We start from the raw sequence: 23419 nt of genomic DNA on the forward strand, positions 1-23419 counted from the left end.
AAAGTCAAATAGTGTTTTGACCATGTTACAATACATACACTCAAAGGGGCAGCATTAGACTTGCACTTTCAACTTTACAGTTACTTTCTCTCCTTTCAGTCACTAATGGTGTAACCTCAATTTTATGTTAACTTGCTGGCCTTTTTACATATGCTTTGTTGTTAAAAATAAGAACAAAACTGCAGCTAAATAGCCTACTCCTTTAAAATCCAGAGGGACTGGGGTGGGGAAAGCAGTTATCAGGGGAGTTTCAGGTATTGGCAGGGGCTTCCTGTCCTGGGAAAGAGTGAAGAAAGAGGTGAGTGTCTGCTAGTTGTCTTAGAAACTCTAACAGGGAGTCTTTGCTGTAATGGGAAACAGATCAGTCCTTACTTAAAAGAAGCTATTTTTCTGAAAGAGTATAAGGAAGTCTCAAGTAGCATCATTTAGTGTTATTACCTGTTGGGGGTTTCTCTTTTGAGTAAACCTTTTTGAGCACGTATTACTGTGTTGCAGGTTCGAACACTCATCTCAAATTTAGCTGCTTTGCTCCAAAATAAACTAAACTCATTATGGATGAGTTGAAGAAGTCTAGAACGCAAGAACTGGTTTGTAGTCTGATTTTTCACTCTTACCGTTTGTAGGGTATTTTAGGGTGTAAATGTGGGAGTGTAAGAGAAAAGGTAGGTATTAAACTCCTGGATTGACACTTAATAGCTCTGGTATTTTCCAGACAATTTGTAGCTGTAATGAAAATTATCTTGAATGTGATGTGCAATGAATCTCTTTGTGAAGAGAATATCTTTGATATTATGTGGGCTGGAGAAAAAAATAGCACAAAAGTGAAAATTCTGTTAAAATGCCAAAAACTAAAATTCTCTCATTTTGTTTTTAAAGCTGAAAGGAAGACTTAGTTCCTTAGTTTAATCAGAGAGATGACAATTAATTATGCTGTAAGCACTACTGTAAGTTCAGTGAGCTTTAGTCAACTTGTGATAATAGCAAAATACTCACATTAAATAAATTAGGTTGCTGCTACTTAAGCATGTCAGTGATCGCATTATGCTCTGTTGAAGCTGGTATGGCTAGTGGATTTTGCTTATTTCAGCTGAGTATAAGAGAAATAGAGGTCTTTTGGTAGCTGAAATAGAAGGAGTGCCATATTCTGAACAGGTACATGCAGATTGATTAAAAACTGCCTTCTGCACAGTGATGGAGGTTTGAATATGCACAACATAAAGAGCAAAATGCCTAATTCCTGGCTACCTGCAGAAAAAGATGGGGTCCTAGAGACAATTGTTAGGTGGAAAGGGGGTTGGAAGTATCGTCTGTCATCTAATTCTTGCTCAGTACAAGAAAGTGGGACTTTGCTCATCCTTTGTTCGAAAACAGTGTTGCACAAGAGATACATCGGTATGTTAGTACCATCTCATCCTAACTGAAACAACATCCAGAACATCAAAGTCATGAACTAGGATTCAAAGAACAGCAATTCACAAGTACAGTGATCCTTTTCTCTCCTAATGTTGCTGATGTTCTGCCTCCAAGAAGTAAAATCCAAAAGGGTAAGTATCTTGTCAACGTGATGGTGACATCACGTTGTGTTGTGAAGTGAATGGAAAAAAGGCTACAACCCAGCTTGGTAAATCGACACAAAGAATGATGGCTGTAAAGGATACTTTTGTACAGATAAGTACCTCCAGCTACCCTGGCTTTGGAGGTGAATGTGTGCAATAGTAATGGTTTCTATCTGTAAAAAAATGCTTATTTATGCTGTCATATCGGTATTTTTAAAGTCTGAAATTTTATCTAATGCCTACAGCTTAATGATTTTAAGTATTTTTAATTGCCAGTATTATTTCACTAAAGTCTAACTATGGCTCTGCTTTTGTGCTGTTTAGGCTGCTGCAGGCAGGTAGGAACAACTGCAATAAACTAAAGATCAGGGATCACGCAAGCCTGGAAAACGCACAGAATCCTCTTCTCATTGACACTCAGCATATTTTATGAGCAAATACTACTGGCATAAGCCCCATTCAGAGTGCTGAAGATTAGTACAGGCCAACGGCCTTTACAGATACACAGAATCACAGAATATTAGGGATTGGAAGGGACCTTGAAAGATCATCCAGTCCAATCCCCCTGCCGGAGCAGGAACACCTAGATGAGGTTACACAGGAATGTGTCCAGGCGGGTTTTGAATGTCTCCAGATTAGGAGACTCCACAACCCCCCTGGGCAGCCTGTTCCAGTGTTCTGATACCTCACTGAGAAGAAGTTTCTTCTCAAATTTAACTGGAACCTCTTGTGTTCCAGTTTGATCCCATTACCCCTTGTCTTACCATTGGTTGTCACCGAGAAGAGCCTGGCTCCATCCTTGTGACACTTACCCTTTATATATATATATATTTATAAACATTAATAAGATCACTTCTCAGTTTCCTTTTCTTCAAGCTACAGAGCCCCAGCTCCCTCAGCCTTTCCTCATAAGGGAGATGCTCCACCCCCTTCATCATCTTCTTTGCCCTCCGCTGGACTCTCTCAAGCCTCCCACACTGGTATGCAGCTCATGCTTCACTGAAACATAGTCCCATGTTCTCCCGAGTTTTCACTGGCACTGCCAAGACTGCACTTGTTGCTAAAACAGCTGTGCTTGGTACGAGTCTGTAATGAGGTGTAAAAAAAACACAAACCAAGGCTGCAAGGTACTAGTGAGGAGTTCGATTTCCAGGCTAAACTGCGGTCCGAGGCACAATGGTTCCGGCCGCAGCGCTCTGCCGAACGGGCGGGCGCTGTTGCAGGCCAGAAACTACAATTCCCGGCGTGCCCCGCGCCTTCCCGGAAGCGGGCGGGCGGGGAGCGGAAGCGGCTGGCCGCACGGCACGCTGGGACGCGTAGTGCAGCAGCGGCCGCCGCTCAGGGCCGTGTCCCGAGAATTTGAAAATTCCCGCGGTGCCCGCGGCGGCTCTCGCGAGAACTCCGCCCCCCGTCCCGCCCCCCGCGCGGCGGGTGAGCGAGCGAGGTGGGTGCCGCGCGGGGGAGGGGAGCGGCGCGGGGCGCAGCGGAACGGGGCGCGCGGCAGCGCAGCACGGGCCGCGGTCGGTTGCGCAGGAGCCCAGTGTGTCGCGGGCGGAGCCGCCGTAACCGCTGTGGGAGATGCCGCCGCTCTCACTGGCACGTACGGGGGAAAAGCGGGCTGGGGCGGGGGGGGTGGAACAGGGAGAGAAAGGTGGAGGTGGCGACCACCGCCCGCGCGCTTGTCCGCCTGGCTTCCTGCGTTCCCTCGCACCGGCCGGTACCGGCTGCTGCTGGAGCGGCTAGGCCGCCGCCTCTGGCGCAGCGCGGGCCCGGCGGGGGCCTTAGGCCGCCCGGCCGCTGTCTCCCGGCCCTTATGTAAGTGACCCCCTGGTCTGCGGCCCCGTGCCCGGCTACACGTGGCCCGGCCGCGGTCGGGGGCGGCCGGCGGCGCGGCCTGGGCAGCGCACATGGGAAGAGGCGGCTCCGCAGCCGAGAGGCGGCCGTCAGAGGCTGGGGGGCGTGGGAGATGTGGCGGCTGTCGCCGGTAGACTTCCCTCCTGCCCGGCCACCCGCCGCTCGGCTGGCGCACGTCCCCGCCTCTCGCTGCTTCGGTGACTTTTCGGAGGGTCTTCCTTTGATTTATCTTCTTTTCTTTTTTTTTTTTTTTTCCCCATCCCCCGCCCTCCTCGTTTTCGGTGTCGTTTTCCAGGAGGAGGCGGGAAATTCGCTCTCTGCGTAGAGCGGCGGTCGCGGGGAGAGGCTGGGTTTAATGGGGAGAGCAGAGCTTTACAGGAATCCAGCGCGTTTTGTGGGAATATCTTGATTTTCTGCATGAGGCATGCATCACGCAGCAAAGTTGCTGACTTAAACAAAAATGCTTGATTTCTTGCTTAATAGAGTGTGACTCTAGATCTGGAGCTTCTGCCTCTGGAAAGAAGCGTGATGTCAGTCTTTTAAGTCTAATAATTGCTTCCTGATCCTGTTTGGTAAAATTATGGGCAAGGTAGGGACTTAATTCCGTTGGGAATGCTGAACGCTGTTTGGGGTGTATGGCCAAACGTGGTATTTCATGTGCTACCTTAGGGCCATCAGTCTGGACGATGGTATCGGTCCAGGCTGGGAGCTGTGCTGTGTGTTTGGGCACACAATCCTGTACCATGTTCTGCTGAGGACACCTCTTCGTTCCCTGACATCAGTTCATTTTCCTGCATCAATTTGCTGGGTGTGTGCTTCTTTAAGACAGTGAAAAGAACTTAATGAGGCTTCTGTTAATTTTGTGTCTTCTGCCTAATAAGCTGTCGGATGTAGTTTTAGAGAAATAATGTTGACAAACCTTTGCTGGTGTGATATTGCTTTATTTTTGCAGTGGAGAGAATACTGAAGTTGGTATGAGCGAGTCAGCAAACACCTGGGCCTGTTGTGTGTGTTGCAAATGTTTTTGCTGTTCACCTTGTCAGGTTGCTGTTTGTAAAAGTATGTTTCAGAACTGGATATTGCAAAGTTGTCTGGGCAGCCTGTTCTAGGTGGCCCTGCTTGAGCAGGGGACTTGGAGCAGGTGACCTCCCGTGATTCTGGAAGCCCTTTCTCTTAGTTGTGATGTTGTGATTCTGGAGTTTGTGCTGGTAGGGGCAAGCGTTGTGATAGTGCACCAGTGTGGTATGCTGGCAATATCTTGTTAGCTCTTGTCTCCTTCGATGAGGAAGGCTGCATGTGCATTCTGTACTGAGCTGCTCAGCACCAATATCTGTCTGTCCAGGTATACCGAGCAGTGGAGAAAAGAGTGTAATTTCATAACTGACTTCAGAACTTTTGCTAGCTCAGCCAAGTTAGACAGGGACTGCCACTTCACTGAAGGTGTAGTCAGGTTAGAGCACAGCTATAAGTGGTAGCTGGGTAAACCGGCTCTAGTGTCAGCTTCTGATCTGTGTTGTTTTGGGTTGTTTTTTCATGTAAAGGGAAATCAAATCTACGATCTGCATCAGGTACAGGATCTTAGTTGTTGGGGGCTGTTGGGGGAGCTGAAATTCTCTCTTATTCTCACCTTCTGCTGCAGATTTGTGCTGCTTGGAGAGCTTGTGGAGCATCCGTGTGAGCTCTGCAAGACAGTCTGTCTGCTGCACTTGAAGGAAATAAGCCTGGTTGCAGAATTCTGATACAGACTATTTCTGTTAGGCTAGTGGCTTTTTAGACTAGAACTTGGGTTTTGGATTGAATGTAGGGGTTTTGCCTAAAACATCATGGGGAGGTTTTCTGCCTAAGTGGGAAAGAAATGACCTAGTGGTACTCGCTAAATCGCCTGCTCACTCACTCACTAAATGTTCTTTTTGCAGGAGTAAAACAGGGCAAAGTGGAAATTCTCTGAACCTGACTACTGAGGTACAGAAAGTGTCTTTTCCATCCACTGCTCATCTAATGCTTGTGAGTTGCTTAGTTGCTTTTTTTTTTTTTTTGTCTGGAGAAAATGTCACTGAAGGAGTCATTAATAATAATTCAACAAATTCTATAGTTGCCATCTTCACTTGTTATTCAACAAAGAGGATACTGGTTTTCTTAAAATAACTTAGTTTTTCTCCGATTTCTTCTTCTTTGACTTCTTCCTATTCTTTTTCCCCATTTCCTTTTGAAAATGTTGTGTGAATAGTGTCACACAATGTTCTCTCATCACCAATTAATGTCTCCCTGAAATCACTTTAGCTTCCACATCTGGCTGAATGACAGAATGACACCTTTCAGTTGCAGCCTTTTTCATTGAGATAGTGAGTCTCTAGTGCAAGAGGGAGTTAAAAGTTGACTGGGTTTGTCTTGGCTGGTGTCCTTTCTAAAAGGGTTTTTTAGCTCTCCTTGCAAACTGAGGATGTAGTTTCAGATGTGTATGAGCTGTCATAATGGCTTACTGCCACAAAGTGGAGACGGATGAATTCCCTCTCCTTCCCAATGCATTGTCCTGCCTCCTTCCTTGTACCAGCTGTGATGCTTGCTAGGTCTCTGTGCAAGACACTTTAACTTGCTAACCTGGTGGAAAACTACCTACTTTTCTGGGTTAGTAGTAGAACAAAGGAGCAGACGGAGAGACGGGAACAGTAGTAAGGCCTCTCTTTTGGTGCCATTGAAGTTGAGGTGTTCTATGAAATCATATCTTGAGCTGTGACTGACCATATTTTTAGCTTTTTCTTCAGTATGGCCATAATGTTGGCATTTGAAATGGATTTTCATGTACTACCATCAGTCAAAAGTGACATAGGCTACTTTGGGGGAGGGTTCATTTTTCAATGTTTTCGTGAATGGTCTGGATGATGGGGCAGAGTGTACCCTCAGCAAACTGGCCGATGATACAGAACTGGGAAGGGTGGTGGTGACATCAGGAGGTCATGCAGCCATCCAGAGGGACTTGGACAGGCTGGAGAGATGGGCTGAAAGGAACCTCATGCACTTCAACAAGGGGAGGTGCAAAGCCCTACACCTGGGGAGGAACAAGCCCGTGCACCAGTATATGCTGGTGGCTGCCCAGCTGGAAAGCAGCTCTGCAGAACAGACCCAGGGCATCCTGGTGGACACCAAGTTGACCTTGCAGTAAAGGTGGCTGATGGTGTCCTGGACTGTGTGAGGAGGAGCGTTGGCCGTGGGTGGAGAGTGGTGATCCTTCCTCTAACTGGCACTGTTGAGGCCACACTTGAAGTGCTGTGTCCAGGTCTGGGCTCCTCAGTCTCACAAGAGAGAGATGGATCTACTGGAGGGAGTTCCGTGAAGGTCTGCGGAGATGGTTACAGGGGATTGGAGCACTTCTATGAGGAAAGGGTGGGAAAACTGGGACTCTTCAGCCTGGAGAAGAGAACATTTTTCCAAATGTTGACTCATGCGTAGTGCGGACCCTGACTTACACTTCCCATGTTTCACATGCTTGTTTTCATGCTGGCAGAAGATACTGGAGCATATTCTGAAACAGGGTGCTTGTGACTTGAAATGTAGGAGATTCCAGTGCCCAGGCTTCAGAGCATAATCTTTCTCCACAGAAGCACAACTCATACAAATTGTATTTATTTCTAAACATTTCTCTTTAATCTTGTATTGTTCCCAGTGTCTAGTCTTCAAGACTACCTGTAACCTCCTGTGCTGTAAGGAAAACAGGTTATTAGTACATGCTGGAAGAAAGAATCATAAAACTGTATTTGCAGGAAAGCATGTAGGGTAGAGTTACTGCAATAGGCTTTGCGTGCACATGTAAGTGCCTGGCTGTACTGGTTTGTAGTGTAGGGTAAGGGTTCTGTTTGATGCCCAAGTTGGTCAGCATGTGTAACACCCAGGAATAGTGAACTATGTATATTTCTTCATGCAGAAAGCGGTGCTGTTTGAACAAGAGAACTGAATCTGGCCTGTCTTCCAAAGGCTTTTTCAATAACCCAGAGAGCTTGTGAAGCATAGTTACTTAAAGTAGCTTGTATTTCCATGTGTATGGAATATATCTTATTTAGCCTCCTATTTAATCTTGTAAATCACTTCAGCTTTTAAGGTTTTCCACAAAAAAAAAAAAAAAATCTTGACATACTGAAATGTGAACTCTTTGCAGAGCACTTACAGCAGTGTGCAAACTGTCTGAAAGGCCTAGAAATTTTTGCAAAATACTGCAGAGATGTGATAAGGACAGGCAATAGGAAGGAAGGAACTGGAATAAGGAATTATGACAATTTAAATATAGAAAAAAAAATCCATGTTTTAAAGTGCTGTGCTATATTTACACCACGAGCATATGGAAAACAACTTTCTAACTGGTGAGCTATGCATGTCTGTATAGCTTGTAATGTGAAAAAATCAACAGTACATTTTCTGGAAGAATTTGAGAATGTGGGTAGCTAATAACTGAAATATTCCTTAGTGTTCAAAATAAACATTCACAAAGTGAGCAAGACATAAATCGTGTGAAATCTGCTGGAAGACAATTGACAATAAAGTGTAAAATCAAGAGAAAGCACGAATGGAGACTTATACCTGTTACTGAGAAGCCTTTTAAAACGTTATTTTTTCAGCATCTTACTAACTTATCTGAGTAGAGTTGAACTCAGTGAATTGGGTTTTTTTCCTCATTACTTACCTTGTTAATACCCCTCTGTTGCTATTTGGTGGTCATCTCATAGGCAAAGGATTCTCCTTTTACTCTGCTGTGAGATCATAAACTGTCCTGAGTGCCATTTTTGAGGAAACGAGCTACAGGCGATGTATCTGAGATTATTCACTGCATTCTGATGAAACTTCTGTCAATCTCAAAAATGTTTATGGCTGACAGGAGTATTTCTGTTTTCTGGGTTTTTTTTGTTTGTTTGTTTTGTTTTGTGTTTTTTTTTGTTTGTTTGTTTGTTTTTGTTTTTGTTTTAATTTTTTTTTTTATTTTTTTTATTTGCAGTGAAGAATGCGAGACCTAACAGCTCAGGTAACGAGCAGTCTGCTGCGGTTTCCGGAGGTGACTATTCAAGCACTTGGGGAAGATGAGATAACCCTGGATTCTGTGCTGTTTGGGAAGTTTTCTGGAGGTGAGCATTTTCCTTTAAATTTGGTTTTGGTATTAAGTTGTTATTGCCTGGAGGTTACCTGAAGCGTAGGTTTGTAGTATCAGCTGTGTCGGGCTGGGGTTGTTAAGATGCATCATGTTTAGAGAGAACAAAAAGAATGTTTTAATGGTTAAAAATGCTAATGTTAAAACATCAGTATGGTCGAACTTTGAAATTACAGCAACCTGCACCTTGTGCTATGGAAATAATTTAGTGAAACATGCTGAGCCAGTGAGACCTCTTCAATTTTTAAATAAAAAAAAGGGCAGTTTTCAGAAAAGTAATAGCATTGTTTTGGGCCATATTTATTTGTACCGGCTCAAGGTCTATGACCATCATCATAACATCACATGCAGAAATAGTTCTCCTGTGATGTTACAGAGGCAAAACCCCCTGCATTTTCTCTTCTAGTCTGAACAAAAACAGAAGGAAGAGGGAGGATAAGAGAGGATAAGCGCTGCAGCCGTGTTTCCAAAGTATTTAATAGGATGCAGATGAGTATCCAGTGAGAGTTGCTGCAAGTGGCTAAGCAGATTAGGTAGCTGACTTTCTAGGTGATCGGGAAGTAGAGCTGGGTGCCTGTCTGGATGTCCAGGCTTCTGTAAAGGGCAGGTGGAACCTGACAGTAAATGCAGTAATTGAGTTAATACTTCCTTGGAGTTTGAAGTGGTTCTGTGAAACACGATACATTACATTGTTTCTGTGATCAGCAGGTGCGAAGGGTTGAATTTACTCCTGCAGCGCCCCTATTAAGATAATTTCTTGTTGAAGTCCAAATCCCTGCCCGAAGTAGGCACGTGTCAGGTCATATTAATGAACTAGAAAGGAGTTGGCTTAGATTTGTTATTTTTGAAGTGTGCTTGAAGACTTGCATTCCCATATGCATTTAGATGATTTCTAGCAAAACCAAGCTAAATATGGTCTAAAGCCTGTAGATCAACACATTGCCATCTCTTTCCCAAACAATCGAAATTCTCCAGTGCAGGAATGACAAGTGCAAATGCAAAATAATAAGGTGGCTAATTTTAAGATGTGTTGCTTGAGGATTTCAGTGAGTGATTTCAAGTAATTGACCAAGAATTAGGTAAGTCAGTCTTCATTTCTTTGGTACTTTCATGGGAGGGAAGGGGCAGTTACAGTGGTTGTTGAGTTGTTTTCAGTCTTCTGTTGGAAATTTGCTGTAGTCAGCTCTCTTTTCTCTTACAGGGAGAAATGGCCTGGCCTGGTTGGCGTGTGGCCCTCAACTGGAGGTGGTGAACTCATTGACAGGAGAGCGGCTCTCTGCGTACCGTTTCAGCGGAGTGCATGAGCAGCCGCCCATCGTTCGCGTGGTCAAGGAGTTTTCGTGGCAGAAGAGAACTGGACTCTTGGTCGGGCTGGAAGAAGCAGAGGGGAGTGTTCTTTGTCTGTATGATCTTGGAATATCACGAGTGGTTAAAGCAGTTGTTCTTCCAGGAAGGGTATGTGCTTTCTATTGCAGAACCAAAGCTTTTCTGTTGTTGAGTGCTGCATAATCCCGTTTCAGCTTTTTTGCTTTGGAGCATTTCTTTGTAGGAGGTGTTTTTTCTAGGTTGCATTAATATACGTTCACTTCAGAGTGTCCAGTCAAGAGGGCCTTGATGTAGAATCTTGGGGTTAATGGCACCATTATCCTTTGAGTTTACTGGTAGTAAACCAAGTTTTCTGATTTCATTGTAGAGCACGTAGTTGCCTGAATCTCCACTTTCACAAAAAGACAAAGAAAAGGAAAAGAAAGCAAAGAAACCCCACCCTTCAGAGTGTCTGTAACATACATCTCCTAAATGCTTGATTTCTGTCAGAAAGACTGTCTTTTAGCTATCTCAGACTTCCCTGGTTGTGCTGTAATGGCTTGGATACATTCCCATGATGTCATAGTCTCATTCTCTTCATGTAAGCAACGAATCAGGCGAAGTTAGTAGAACGTATTTTTTTATTACCTTAGAATCTGTAACAACCTAATACTTAGTTATTACTCAGTTTTCTGTAAAGTGATTGGGTTTGACTCGGTGGAATACAGGTGGAGGTTTGTTTGTCATGCTACATTGCCATTACTAGTAGAAAGCATGTATATTGTGATAATTTCTAAGGCTATGAGTTGAGTTGGTGCTCTTCTGTGTCAGTTTGCTGATCATCTTGATGAATCTTAGAGTTTTAGCTGGAAGGACAAGCTGTGTGCTGACATAAGCATGTAATCAATAACTAAATTATGTCTGTGAAAAATGACATGGCTTTGTTAAGCTTTATTACTTAATAAGTGTGCTGGGAATAGGAAAAGGAAAGGTTAAGAAGCAACATGCCACATCCTGAATCTGTGTCTGCAGAAGTGATTTGAAATAGACTGTAGTTATAACTATCAGTTGTATTATTAATTTTATTCTTGGTAATAGTAGGGTGTTTTACTACAGGGTGTTTCAAAAAGATGGACCCAGTTTCAAAGCAGTATGTTTTATGATGGGAGCATGTTACAGTTCATGCTGGCACAAAAACACAATCTCAAGTTGCAGGGTGTAATGTCAGGGGATCTTGGGGGACCAAGACTGTGGTGACAAGTCTTGGGGTTCCCTGTGACCTATCCAGTGTTGAGTAAGCGTGTCCATCTTTTTGAAACACCCTCTATACCCCTCAAAAATGAATGGTTCAGGAGAAAATATGAAGAAGCCTTGGGGGGAAGAGCTGGCTGTTGTGTGATGAAGGTTATGGATTTTGGAATAAAGCCAAAGCTTATCTGAATTTTAGCTCTTATTCCCTGAGTGCTGTTGATTACAAGTATGTTTGGTCTGTTGCTTTCATCTGACTTCCTATCATTTTACTGTTAGATTAGTTAGGTCAGTATAGACAGGGACACAGATCTTGCTAATTTGACTGTTAATTTGTAAATGGTGAGTGGGAGTAAGGATAAGGAAAAACAAATACATAAAACTTTCACTTGGCCATTGTCTGTATGTTTTGAACTTATTCTGTCACTCATATGTCCAAGTAATACATTACATAATCAGTGTTTTTAATATGCCTGAACATTTCTTTGATTTTCACACTAATTATTTTTAGAAGTAAAATGCAGAGCTGTTGTTAACATCACTTAATGCAGTTTTTGTTGTTACTATTTTCAGGCTTTAATAAGCACTTCAGTGCGTGGAATCTTTTCTGTGTGGGTATATGTTTGTGAACAACTAAGTAGTAGTGGTTAACATGAACTTAGAGTAGCTCTGGTCTGAGATGTGAAGCCATTAATGTATTAATACAGGGTATTTGTAGTGACCATCTGCCTGCCTTCTACTGTAAGAGTAGGTGTGTAGTCATTCAGAGAGTAAAGGAATGAGTTAAAAATACCAAACTCTCAAGCGTAGAAAGAATTTTGCCTTTTTTTTTGTGGGGTTCTGTCTCTGCTTGCCCACTGGATATACGTGTGAAATGCAGCAGAAAAGGGAAAGTGTTGATGCAGTATTATTTGAATTGGATTCTAGTAAAAGCAAATCTGAACAAAACCCATTAATTAAATTAAATTTGTTTATAATAGTTGTATGTTTCAGAATTCTTGAATTGTATTATCACAAATATTCCTGGTTTGTATGAGGCAGAAGGGCAGCATTCAGATTCAGTGAACTGAGAAGAGTTTTCTTTGTTCATTCCCAGAATGAGCTGGCAGTAGTCTAAGAGAATATGAAAAGTCAGTGCATAGTGCAGTGGAAAAATATGCAGTTGCAGGAGCTTCTATGGGGAAAATGGAAGTGTTAAAGCTGGGAAACATTTGTACAACAAAAAAAGTCTCGGAAGACAAAGTTAGAAGCAGCACTTGAACTTTGGCTGATTCTGCAGCAAGATATGTACAGTTTTTCTGTTTTCCTCATAAGGGTCATCAAGACTTGGCAGAGCAAGAATTTGAATAATCAAAATGCTTTTAATAGTCCTTCGAGTAGCAGCAAATATTGGAATTTTTATTCCATTTATAGGAAGACTGGAAAAGAATGTTGTCTAAATTACCATAGGTACTTCTAAGATTAGAATTCTCGTGAGCAAGATGAAAGGTAAATTCTGTAGCGGATTGCCAGGCAGCGTAGTCATAGCAAGTGCTCGATGGGGGAGAAAGAAACCTTTGGGGCCTAGGGGCTTGGTTATTTTTGCCCACCTCTGTGGGTAAAATAAAAAACACAAAGAAGTGGACCCCCTTATGATGCTCACTTATTTGTTCTATTCTCCTGTAAAAGTTTGTTGCTCATGTAAAGTTTCCTGTCTTCATTGTGTTGCATTTTGTAAGAAGGCTGAACGATGGCCCATGTTGTTTTGTTATCTGGCTGTAGTGCAGGAATGTCCGTGTGCTGTGTCCCTGCCCCAGCAGTCAGTGCTGTCCTGGGCTGTGCTGCAGTGTGTGCCAAAGGGTCTGGCTGCACCTTGTGATCCAGTTGCACAGGGGCTGCTCCATGTGTGAGAGAGCCAGGTGCTCTTCTTCCTCAGCTGGAGTTGGCTTTTGATCTATCAAGCTACTGTTCCTTTTGCTGTTGTTTTAGACTGGCTTTTGAAATCTTTGTTAACATTGATTAAGGTGCTGGTGTGCATTAAAAGTGTGGTGGTTTGTTTTTGTTTTTTTTTTTTTTTTTTACTGATCCAGGTTCTCCCTTGGTCACTTTCTAAAGATGTTTCATTCCCATGGAAATGGTTTGTCCACCATGCAGCCTGAGTGCTGCCTGGTCTGACTTGAAACCAGGATTTATCGTGATACCTGTTTGGCCGAGAAGGCACAGACTGATGGGCTGTGAGCAGTGGATAGCTGGATTTAGTTTTGTCCTGCTTTCTTTCTGAAGGCCCTTCCGTAGGATGAAGTTTCCTGCCAATAACTGTCTTTGTCTATTTTCTTAGGGTTAATTATTCCGAAGTAGGAAATGGAAATTGGTAAGCTGTAATAGTAGAATGCACCGTTTACACTGCAACTGAGTTCAAAAACTGTAGGAAATCTAGAAAATGGAAGGCAGTTACAGCTTTTTGAACAGGTCACACTTTGTTTTTCTTGATATGATTGGAAACAATGTTTTGGTTTTGAGCCTTATGCTCTGTGTTTACTTTCTTGTTTCTGATGTGCTAGTTCTGGCTTCACTTGTGAGTGATTTCTGTTTAGCCTGTCAAACAGCTTAAGCATTAACTTGTGGGTTTCCTGTAGGTAACTGCTATAGAGCCCATAACTAATCATGGAGGAGCCAGTGTGAGCACTCAGCACCTGCACCAGGGTCTGCGCTGGCTCTTTGGAGTGGCTGCAGTGGCTACAGATGTGGGTCATCTCCTCCTGGTTGACCTTTGTTTGGATGATTTGTCTTGCAGTCAGAATGAAATTGAAGCATCAGGTAAGCTTGCGGTTTTCCTCCTAGAATTTAAAAGAAAGAAAGCTGCTGTCTTTTGAACGACCAATATGCATCCCGCATTGAAGATACTGGTGTGCAGACACTTAAGACAAGTGATTACAGGTGGCAGTTGACCTTGTGTAGTCCTGACCTCTGCTTCAAACTGCGAGTGGCTTAGTACTCCTTCTAGTGTCCTAAATGCCCATTTCCCACCAGGTTCCCTGTGTCACTCTGATTCTTGCCAGCCAGGTGTAGGAATTTGACCACCTGAGTCAGTTCAGCTGCCTGGGAGGAAATTTAGTCAGGGTTGCCCTATTTCTTGAGAATGTTCTGCTGCTGCTGTTAGTGGCCTTGGGGCAAATTTTAGGCTTGTTTTTTAAAATCAACACGACGTGTCAAAAATAGTGCATTTGGGTGAATAAAATCTCTAATTTGTTTACTCAGACTGCATCCACTGATTCAGCTGTTCCATCAGTGGCTTCAGGAGTTGAGATCACTTCAAATAGCTTCATCATGAGGCCCAAATTCCTGCTTTACAGAGTCCAAGAAGAATTTATCTGTGAAGGTTACACTGTTAGTTGGTTTTGAAATGCGAGTGAGAACACCTGTCTGCTCTGAGTTTTCTTCTGTTCTTTGCATACAAGCAAAATGGACATAGCCAAAAAAGTGTTGTGTAAATGGGTATTTCACCTGGGATGGTAGAATCAGATTATACATCTTGTCACCCAAATGGCATAACACATTGATTTATTACCTGGTTTTGTGTGTGTAGATCTAGAAGTTGTCACAAGAATTCCTGCTGAAGTTCCACAAAGGAGAGAAACTGTGACCAGAGAAGGGAGACATCTGTCCTTTCAATTACAAAATCCTTCAGGAACAGCAATACCAACCCTGTGCTACATAAGCAGAAGCAATCAGCTGGCTGTGGGTTTTTCAGATGGCTACCTGTCCCTCTGGAATATGAAAACTTTGAAGAGGGAGTAAGTAGGCCTTGACACTTGGCCATGCCTGGAGGGGCAGGGTTCTCAGTTGTTTTCTGAAAGAAGTATATTAACGAGAACTTTTTCAGGGGCTGAAATTTTGCGTATAATCTTGCCATGTTTAGAAATACTCCCCTCCCTGACCTTTTTTTGTTTTGTTTAAAAAAATACTTGTAGGTACCATTCCCAGCTTGAAGGAGGAAGGATTCCTGTCTATGCCATTACTTTCCAAGAGCCCGAGAACGATCCTCGGAATTGTTGCTACTTGTGGGCTGTTCAGTCTACACAAGAAAGGTGAATAAAAACTTACTATAAGCCGCTGATGTATTTTACTTTCTGTTTGTTCACATACAGTTAGGACATGTATATTTGTTTTGTTTATTTAGCAGTGGAGGATATTTCCTCAGGTACGGAAGTTGTTAAGCTTACAGTGCGGTTTTTACAGGGTTGAACAGACATGAAGAAGGACCTACTTGTTCCTACCTTCTGAAAGCGGGCAAAGCAACAGAGGCTTTATATTTTTGCCTACATGAATTCCTTTGTTTCTTGAAGTCTGCTTCACCATTGTATTGAAAATACCATGAGAAGTATTTGAGGCTGCAGATCTAGGATAGTAAACGCACTGATAAAAGAGCCCTCTGACCCTAAAGAAGGGTGATGACGGTGTTGCTGATTCCCTGGTGCCAACTTCAGCAGCCTTTGGAGCCTTCATGTTCAGTTCCCCTGGGAGAAAGGAATCCCTGTTCAGCAGAAAAGTCAAGGGTTTCCTGCTGGACTGATGAATCAAACCAGTATGTGGAAGGGTGCAGTGTGTGCAAGAGAGGGACTGGAACTTTGGTGGGAAGAGAAGGGGAGAGACCTCTCTCTTTGAGCATCAGCAAGTTGCTTAATCAGCTCAGCTGTTCACAAAGTGACAATTGTTTTAAGTTTGACTTTACAGCAGTTTTGATTGAGAGCTCTTCACTGTGAAGAACTATTTCCAACAATGTTTAGTCCGTACAAGGTGTTAAAGCTTTCAAATGGTATGGGTAGCATTTGCCCCTGAAGCTGTTAGTGTCACATCACCTCGTTTTTGGTTTAAGGGCTAAATGTGACCAATTATCATGTTTTGGGAAGCGGTGTTATCCTTTTCAGCAAGAGCATGCCATTAAGAAACTTCAGTCAAGATCTAATAAGATGAGAAGGAGGACTATAAAGCAGCTTTGTACTCAAATTTCATAATTGCTTCCTTTTTCAGTGAAGGTGATGTTGTGAGTTTGCATCTGTTGCAGTTAGCATTTGGTGACAGAAAGCGCTTGGCGTCAGGACAAGTCCTGTATGAGGTAAGACGTGCATGTATGTGCAAAGAAGAAAAAGGTCATTTTTCTCTGAGTATCAGTTAAGTTGATAGGGGTCATATCTACCATCCAAATTGAGAGATGAGAAAAAAAAAATCTTTTGCCAAATCTTCTTGGGCATGGCCTTTGTGCACACTTTTTGAAAACAAGTTGTACAACTTCATGCTGCAGAATTTTGTGTTGGAACTAGATTCAGGATGTTCTACACATGGATGTCCTCTCGTTATGTGCAGTTTTCTTAGCTGCTGCAATGCCATGGCTACGGGAAATGCTAAATTTGGAAAACATGCAAAGCCTTTACAGCCCAGCTTACCCATTACGATTTCACGCCTCATTCTCTTGCGTGTCCGATGCAGTTTTTATTTGCCATTGGAAAGAAGCTCACGGGAAATATACATATATAGCATGCATATTATATTGGATATACACATTCTTTCATATTTAGGTATAATGTACGTTTTTATGTCAAAACGACCTTTTCTCTTTTCTTTTATTTTTCCCCAGAGTCTGGAATACTGTGACGAAAGGTACAGTTTAGATGTCACGGGTGGAATCTTTCCCTTGAGAGGGCAGACCACCAATACCAGATTACTCAGCTGTCAGACTGTAGAAAAATTTCGCAACCATGTTGACAGAGAGGACAGCATTAATGAAGGTTTGTTCTGATGCCTGTGTTTGGTTATTCTAAAAGAAACGGGTTTGAAATCTAAGCAGTGAATGCTGTTCTGTACCCACTGCCTGAAAGTCTTACACATTGAGTGCACCCTTGGATGACACCAAGTTGGGCAGGAGTCTTGATCTGCTTGGGGGTAGGGTGGCCATACAGAAGGATCTGGACCAGCTGGCTTGATGGACTGGGTCCAGTTGTATGAGATTTAACAAGGCCCAGGGCCGGGTCCCGCACTTGAGTCAGAACAACCGCAGACAGCGCTAGAGGCTCAGGGAAGAGTGGTTGTAAAGTTGCCCCATGGAAAGGGGCCTGGGGGTATTGACAGTCAGCTGCATATGAGCCAGCAGTGTGCTCAGGTGGGCAAAAGTCCAACAGTATCTTGGCTTGTGTCAGAAACAGTGTGGCCAACAGGACTAAGGAAGGGACCGTCCCCCTGTACTTGGCCATGGTGAGACCGCACTTCAAATACTGTGTTCAGTTTTGGGCCCCTCACTACAAGAAGGACATTGAGGTGGTTGAGCGTGTCCAAAGCAGAGCAATGAAGCTGGTTGTCCGGCATTGGAACAGACTGCCCAGGGTAGTGGTGGAGTCACCGTCCCTGGAGGTGTTTAAAAGATGTGTAGATATGGCGCTTAGGGACGTGGTTTAGTGGTGGACTTGGCAGTGTCAGGTTTAGGGTTGGGCTCAATGATCAAGGGGTCTTTTTCAGCCTAAATGATTCTATGAAACTGCAATCCGCTTGTCCATTTTTCCTCTCTGATAAGTCCTTACACCTGGAAGTTCTTATCACAAGGATGTTTGTTATTTTGTGGATTTTTTTTAAATTGTTCTTAGTAAAGGTTATGTTTCCTGAGGTGTATAACAGAATTCAGCCAAAACAGAAAGCGATGTTTTAACAATACCAGGTATGTGATATTTTTGCTGCAAATAAGAAACAATGTCTTGTCTTCTACAGCAATCTCTCCTGACACCAGTGTATCGATCTTCAGTTGGCAAGTGAATACCTATGGTCAGGGAAAACCATCTACTTATTTGGGTGTGTTTGACATCAATCGCTGGTATCATGCTCAAATGCCAGATTCACTAAGGTAGATTTTTGCTAAGGTTGTTTTCAATATCTGTGCAAATAATGCGTTTGACAGTCGTCATTTAGCTCATGGTCTTCTTTTCTTCAAGGCCAGAAGAATTCCTTGTTGATTGCCCCTATTTTGCATTGTGGTCACTGGATGCTGTAGTAAGCATGACTTCTCCAAACCTCATTTTGGATATTCTGGTACATGAGCGGAGTCTAAGTAGGGGAGTTCCTCCTTCTTATCCACCACCTGAGCAGTTTTTTAATCCAAGCACCTATAATTTTGGTGAGTATTTCACCGCTTTTAGTAGCGCTGAGCTAAGTTGATGTCAAATGCCAGTTATTTGTTTTCCTATTCCTTGCTTGTCACTGAAAAACCGAGTCAAAAAATCCCAAAGCCCTAAAAGCCAAACTCGGATTACATTGTACAAATGAAGTATATAATATAGTGAAACATAGCTGAGAGTCTGCTGCGTTTAGGGTTTTGTGCTTTTGTAACGTAGCCTGTGCAGGGATGATATTTATCAAATGAAAGGACTTTGAACTGAAGCTCTAAGCACAGCACCTCAGCAGGAGTAGAGAGAGAATTTCTACACACAGTTATGATATTTTTAGAAGAAGTCTGTAAGTGATCTGATGAAGAAAATAGCTACTGAGTTACATATTTTCAGATACTGCTGTTTAAAAAATGTGAGCTGGTCAGAACAGAACTGTGAGAGTACAGAATCTTGTCAAATGTTTGTTTCTGCAGATGGTACGTGCTTGCTGAACTCCGGAGTCGTTCACATGACTTGTACTGGCGTCCAGAAGGAGGTGATCTTTGGCTGATTCTTTATTGAGAATGTCAAGAGATGTACCTGTTCTAAGTTTTCTGTTGCACTGCTCTCAGTGCAGTAGTTCATGCTCGTCCTGCCCAGCCACTCACAGAATTGCAATCACATCCTGCCAGTTTTTTGCAGCTGGTGATGTTTGAAGTCCACACTTGGGACTGCAGAAGTACCCTTGTCTCCTGTTGAAGCACAACCAGGGATTGAAGGTCTAGAAAGGAATACAACATTGCTCTAGGAGCAAGAACAAAAACATTGTGGAAGTTAGGGAAAGCTGTTCCTTCTTTATTACCCATCAGTCAAACTGCCTGCATGATCTTGAGTTAGGGTTTTGATCTCTGATTCACTTGAAAAGGGAGGACAGAATGGAGAAAATGAAAAATTATTTGAGTGCTTGAAAGTAAATGAATTTTTTTTTTCTCCCAAGCTTGACTGTATTATAACTTCCTTGGCGCTGCACAGGTTGTGACAGATAATTTTGAATTAAGTTTCAGCTGACTAAATATTTCCAACATAAATGAGCTTCTCCACAAACAGGCATAGAAAGGGTTTTCCAAAGTGGGGTTTAAAGCTGTGTGCTAGTTTTAGTTTGTATAGAATGTCTTTTGTGTCAGTGCTGAAGGAAAAAGAACAGCCTGTGTATTGACAGAAAATTAGACAATCCTTGATTAAGCATTGCAAGGGCCGACCTTCTGTTTTACAGGAGTTTCTTTTTTTAAACTGTAACTGTTGGTTTGGTTGCCATCTTTAAGACTCTCCATAGTCCTGCTTACTCGGATTGCTAACCTACAGCATCCTCCTGATGCAAGCTTTCTGGCAGTTTAAGTGAACATTTATATTATTACTTCTCTTTGTGGTTATCCAGAACCTTAGGGATTGGATAAGAATGCTGTCTAAATCTGTGGGGTTTGATTGATGTTTCAGACCTTGAATTTTTTAAAGAAATCCGGTCCTTCAATAAGTGAAGCCATTCACGAGAGCTACAATAGGTGTCTTGTAGCTGGCCTGCTGTCTCCAAGACTAGTTGATGTCCAGCCATCCAGCTTGAGTCAGGTGAGTGCACATCAGGGAATCCAGGTCAAACGCATCCAGCTTGTCTGGCAGGGCATTAGAGGCTACAAGACAAGATCATCTGATTTTCATATTATTTGGAAGTTGCATTGAAATAGAGATCACTGACTTGATTTAGCAAAAGTGTGCGTTCTTAGATCCAAACAACTGAGCTTGACAGGGACCAGGCCTCTTAGATCTGTCTTGAGAGACCCATCTGCTGATTCTGTGCCACAGATGTGCACAAGGAAGCGTGCAGATGATCAGCGAGTTGTTGTGCAGTGGAGCAATGAGTAGGAAAGGGAGAGCAGTCTCCCCAGTGGCCTCATCTTCCTGCCTACTGGATTCTTCACCAGATTTGTGGAAGTGCCTTAGGGCAGATGACGCTTCTACCCAGCGTGGTAGCTAAAAGAAATCTCTTGGCAAGTTGGTTGAGCCCACAGCCTGATGTAGGCTCTTGCACTCTAATCAGGTGTTTTGATGTCAGCTGCAGTTGCTGAATTGTGGCTACATCATGTAGAGTCTTGTTCTGCGTTTGAGCAGACATTTCTTTTTAATGTTAGCAGGACACATTTCAGAGTTATGGTCAAGGAGCATGGTTTAGAGTTTGGTTTGCCGTTGTAAAATAGTATTTGGTGTGTTTCTTTGTCTGAAACCAGTGTTAAGAAAAACGTTGGAAATATCACATGTATTCTGATGTGTAGAAATCACTTTGAATGTAGTGAATTTACTACAAAGGGAAAGATACTTTTCAAGGTGTTTAAAAAAAACAGCCAGCCAAAGTTGTTGTTCGGTTGGTTGTTTTTAGGAAAGATAATCTAATCTGAAAGGCATACCTGGGCATTATTTTTCTATAGGATTGCCACCACATTATAATACAGTCCTTGAACAGCCTAGAATTTAAACCTGTTAGAATTTACGTTTCACTTGTGTCATTTTAGAAAATTACAACTTAATGTTTTGTGTGTCAGACCTGCTTCATGTCTTTGCAGTCTAGAAAGCTCCTTGACCTTAGTGCCCCTGTTTCCATGCAAGCATGGCAGATTTGTATTTGTTCTGTCCCCTTGGTGCGTTCCTGCTGACAAACTTAGATCCACATAATGCCTCTTGGGTATTACCAGAGGATGTTACTGAAATGATTAGTGGGAACTCAGTAAGTTGAGACTATGATGCAGAGACATGCGAATAAAGATTTGAAATAGCCTTCATTAGGTTGAAATATCAGAGGAAAGTTCCGCGTGTTGCTCACACCAGTGAGCAGTCCAGCCTGTGGCTAAATGAAGAAGAATGCGGAATTAGTTGCATGTGTACTATTTGACTTTGAGATGTCTGAATGAGTATGCAATCCGAAACAAACACCGCTGATGGTTCAGATGTTGCAAGTATGTAAGGCTCTCATTTTATTTTGTCTGTTCTGTTTAGGAGGAGCAGTTAGAAGCAATATTGTCAGCTGCTGTCCAGACAGGTTCCTTAGAACTTCTGACTGGATGCATTAAACATTGGACATCAGCAGGTAACACTTCTTACATAGTTTTCATGTGATAGATTTTTTTTTTTGTTTCTTTGAAGTTGTTGATTCATTTCTTCTTTGTTTTCTTTCTTTAAAGAGCAGCCAAGTTCTGCTGCTAACTTACGGTTTGTTCTGCAGTGGACATGGAACAAAGTGATCTATACAAAAGCTGAATTTGATCAAATATGTGAGTACTAGTGTAGTCATTCTGCAGACATAAAGTCATTCTAACTGAGCTTATTCAGTATTCTGCCAGTACATGATATTGCCTACAATTCTTTAAGGGTACTTTGAAACTCTAAAATTGCTCTATAGGGTAATGAATCTAATATTTATTCTTGTACAGGTGTTCCGCTGTTTGATGGCTCTTGCAACTTCATTGACCCACAGGCATTACAGGCTCTTCAGCACTGCCAGTTGCTTTTGAGCAACCTTAGCACAGTCTTAAACTGTTTTCTAACAGAAGCACAAGAGCTTACTGAAAAAGGTTTGTAATAATATGGTTACATCTTTGGTATGCTTGGATTTGGAATTATGCTTGGGTTGTAACTGTGGAAACATGAGCTTTTGTTGGTTTTGATGACTGGAAGACAGTCACATTCAGCTGGTAGAGAGAAGGGGCTCAGGGCTGAGAAGCTGAGACCACCCCTTAATATGGATTGAGTTCAGGGGAACAGGTTGTTGTGGGGTTCCTGCAAGTGGGTCAGGGAGGCTACATTGAGCAAGAAGCTGTGTAACCATCTGGGCTGAAATTACAGCAATTGAATGTGGTAAAGCTGAAAATTGTTCTTTTTAATTCTTACCTAGCAGTTTACAAGTGCATACAAATATTGTATTGCAAATTACTAAAACCAAGAAGCATAAATGAGTAACTTGTCAAGTAAATTACATTAGTTTCTATAGCTTTTTATATTGCCATATTGAGGGAAACTAAAGAATATCTGTTTGCTGTAGTAAAAACCTCTGCTACACGAAAAACAGTTGTCTTATTCATGAGGGTATTTAAGAGTTCAGGCTGTTTTTATTATTCTTATTTGAACCGTTAGTGAATCTAGTTCTTTGTACAGTTTGCTTTTTGGTGGTGACTGTGGTTTTTTTTCGTCAACTAAGGAGGTGATACAGAGTGAAAAATGCCAAGACAAAGTTTTCTACCATGTTAATTCACGTCTTTCTATTCAATCTGATAGAGTTTTGTAAAAACTAAAGGAATTGCATAACACAAATAATCTCATGCCTTTTTTCAGGTTTTGCAGACTTGACCAATAAGCACATGGTCACCAGCCTCATTTCCTTGTACACACAAGTGGTCGCCTGGTTCTGTCGATCCAGTCTCCTTCCAGAGGGTTTAGGTAAGCGTCAGCTCTCGTACATTGGTAACAGGAGAACATCCAGTACATGATTCGTATGAACACAAGCTTAGTTGTACTTTTGTAAACGTTTTGCTATGAACAAGTCATGATTTTCAGTGTCAGTGCATGCTGAAGGTCTGCTGGTGAAACTGGAGAGGTAACTGTTTTTTCAAATACATAGTGTAGAATACTGGAAGCAGTTTCTTTCCTGGATGTTTTTTAGAAATAACAATAAGCCTCTGACTTCAAGGAGTTGCTCTTGAGAACAGCTTTTTTAAAATGATGAACTTACACTTGCACTGCGTGTTTGGAATGCTACGTCGACTGTAAGCTTGAAATGGCACTTTAGAAGAAATTGAGTCCCATGTCTCACATGTCTTTGGGCAAAGGCAGAGACAGAATTGGCTTCTTTCGAAGTTGGAGGCTTGCCTGTGTTTCTTGATGCTTAGATTGTACGAGTGTCTGTCTTTTTAGTCAAGTATTTTGGTTTAAACATATGATATTACATCTATAAATTGCTTTTAATTTCTTGCCTGTAGATGATGATATGCATTTGTCTAGACCTTTCTACAATTATCCTCTGATTCAGAACTACTATACTGCTCATCGACAGAAACTTGAGCGTTTATCGAGGTAAGAATTACAGGAAAACTCTAAACTTTTCTAAACTTCCCTGCAGATTCAGAAGAAGTGAATGACGTTCATATCCACAGTTGTATTGGCTGTGTTTAATGCCT

At 42.4% G+C, this 23419-nt stretch overlaps 1 protein-coding gene across 3 annotated transcripts in view; it reads left to right on the top strand.

The window, feature by feature from the left end:
* Window positions 1-2873: 2873 nt before the first annotated feature.
* Window positions 2874-23419, top strand: part of LOC136099448 (protein ELYS-like) — a 41338-nt gene continuing 20792 nt past the window's right edge. Inside the window, exons 1-18 of one of the 3 annotated variants that reach the window (XM_065833668.2) lie at window positions 2874-3000; window positions 5327-5372; window positions 8392-8518; window positions 9743-9996; window positions 13710-13890; window positions 14660-14867; window positions 15045-15161; window positions 16105-16189; window positions 16709-16859; window positions 17830-17962; window positions 18051-18232; window positions 18698-18759; window positions 19698-19826; window positions 21246-21336; window positions 21431-21520; window positions 21680-21820; window positions 22578-22682; window positions 23222-23315. In XM_065833668.2, coding sequence (XP_065689740.2) covers window positions 8398-8518; window positions 9743-9996; window positions 13710-13890; window positions 14660-14867; window positions 15045-15161; window positions 16105-16189; window positions 16709-16859; window positions 17830-17962; window positions 18051-18232; window positions 18698-18759; window positions 19698-19826; window positions 21246-21336; window positions 21431-21520; window positions 21680-21820; window positions 22578-22682; window positions 23222-23315 — 2144 coding nt within the window. In that variant the 5' untranslated portion in view covers window positions 2874-3000; window positions 5327-5372; window positions 8392-8397. The other 2 variants (XM_065833665.2, XM_065833667.2) reach the window with 2 other exon arrangements.

The sequence above is a fragment of the Patagioenas fasciata genome, chromosome 3, assembly GCF_037038585.1.
Source record: "Patagioenas fasciata isolate bPatFas1 chromosome 3, bPatFas1.hap1, whole genome shotgun sequence".
Lineage (NCBI taxonomy): Eukaryota > Metazoa > Chordata > Aves > Columbiformes > Columbidae > Patagioenas > Patagioenas fasciata.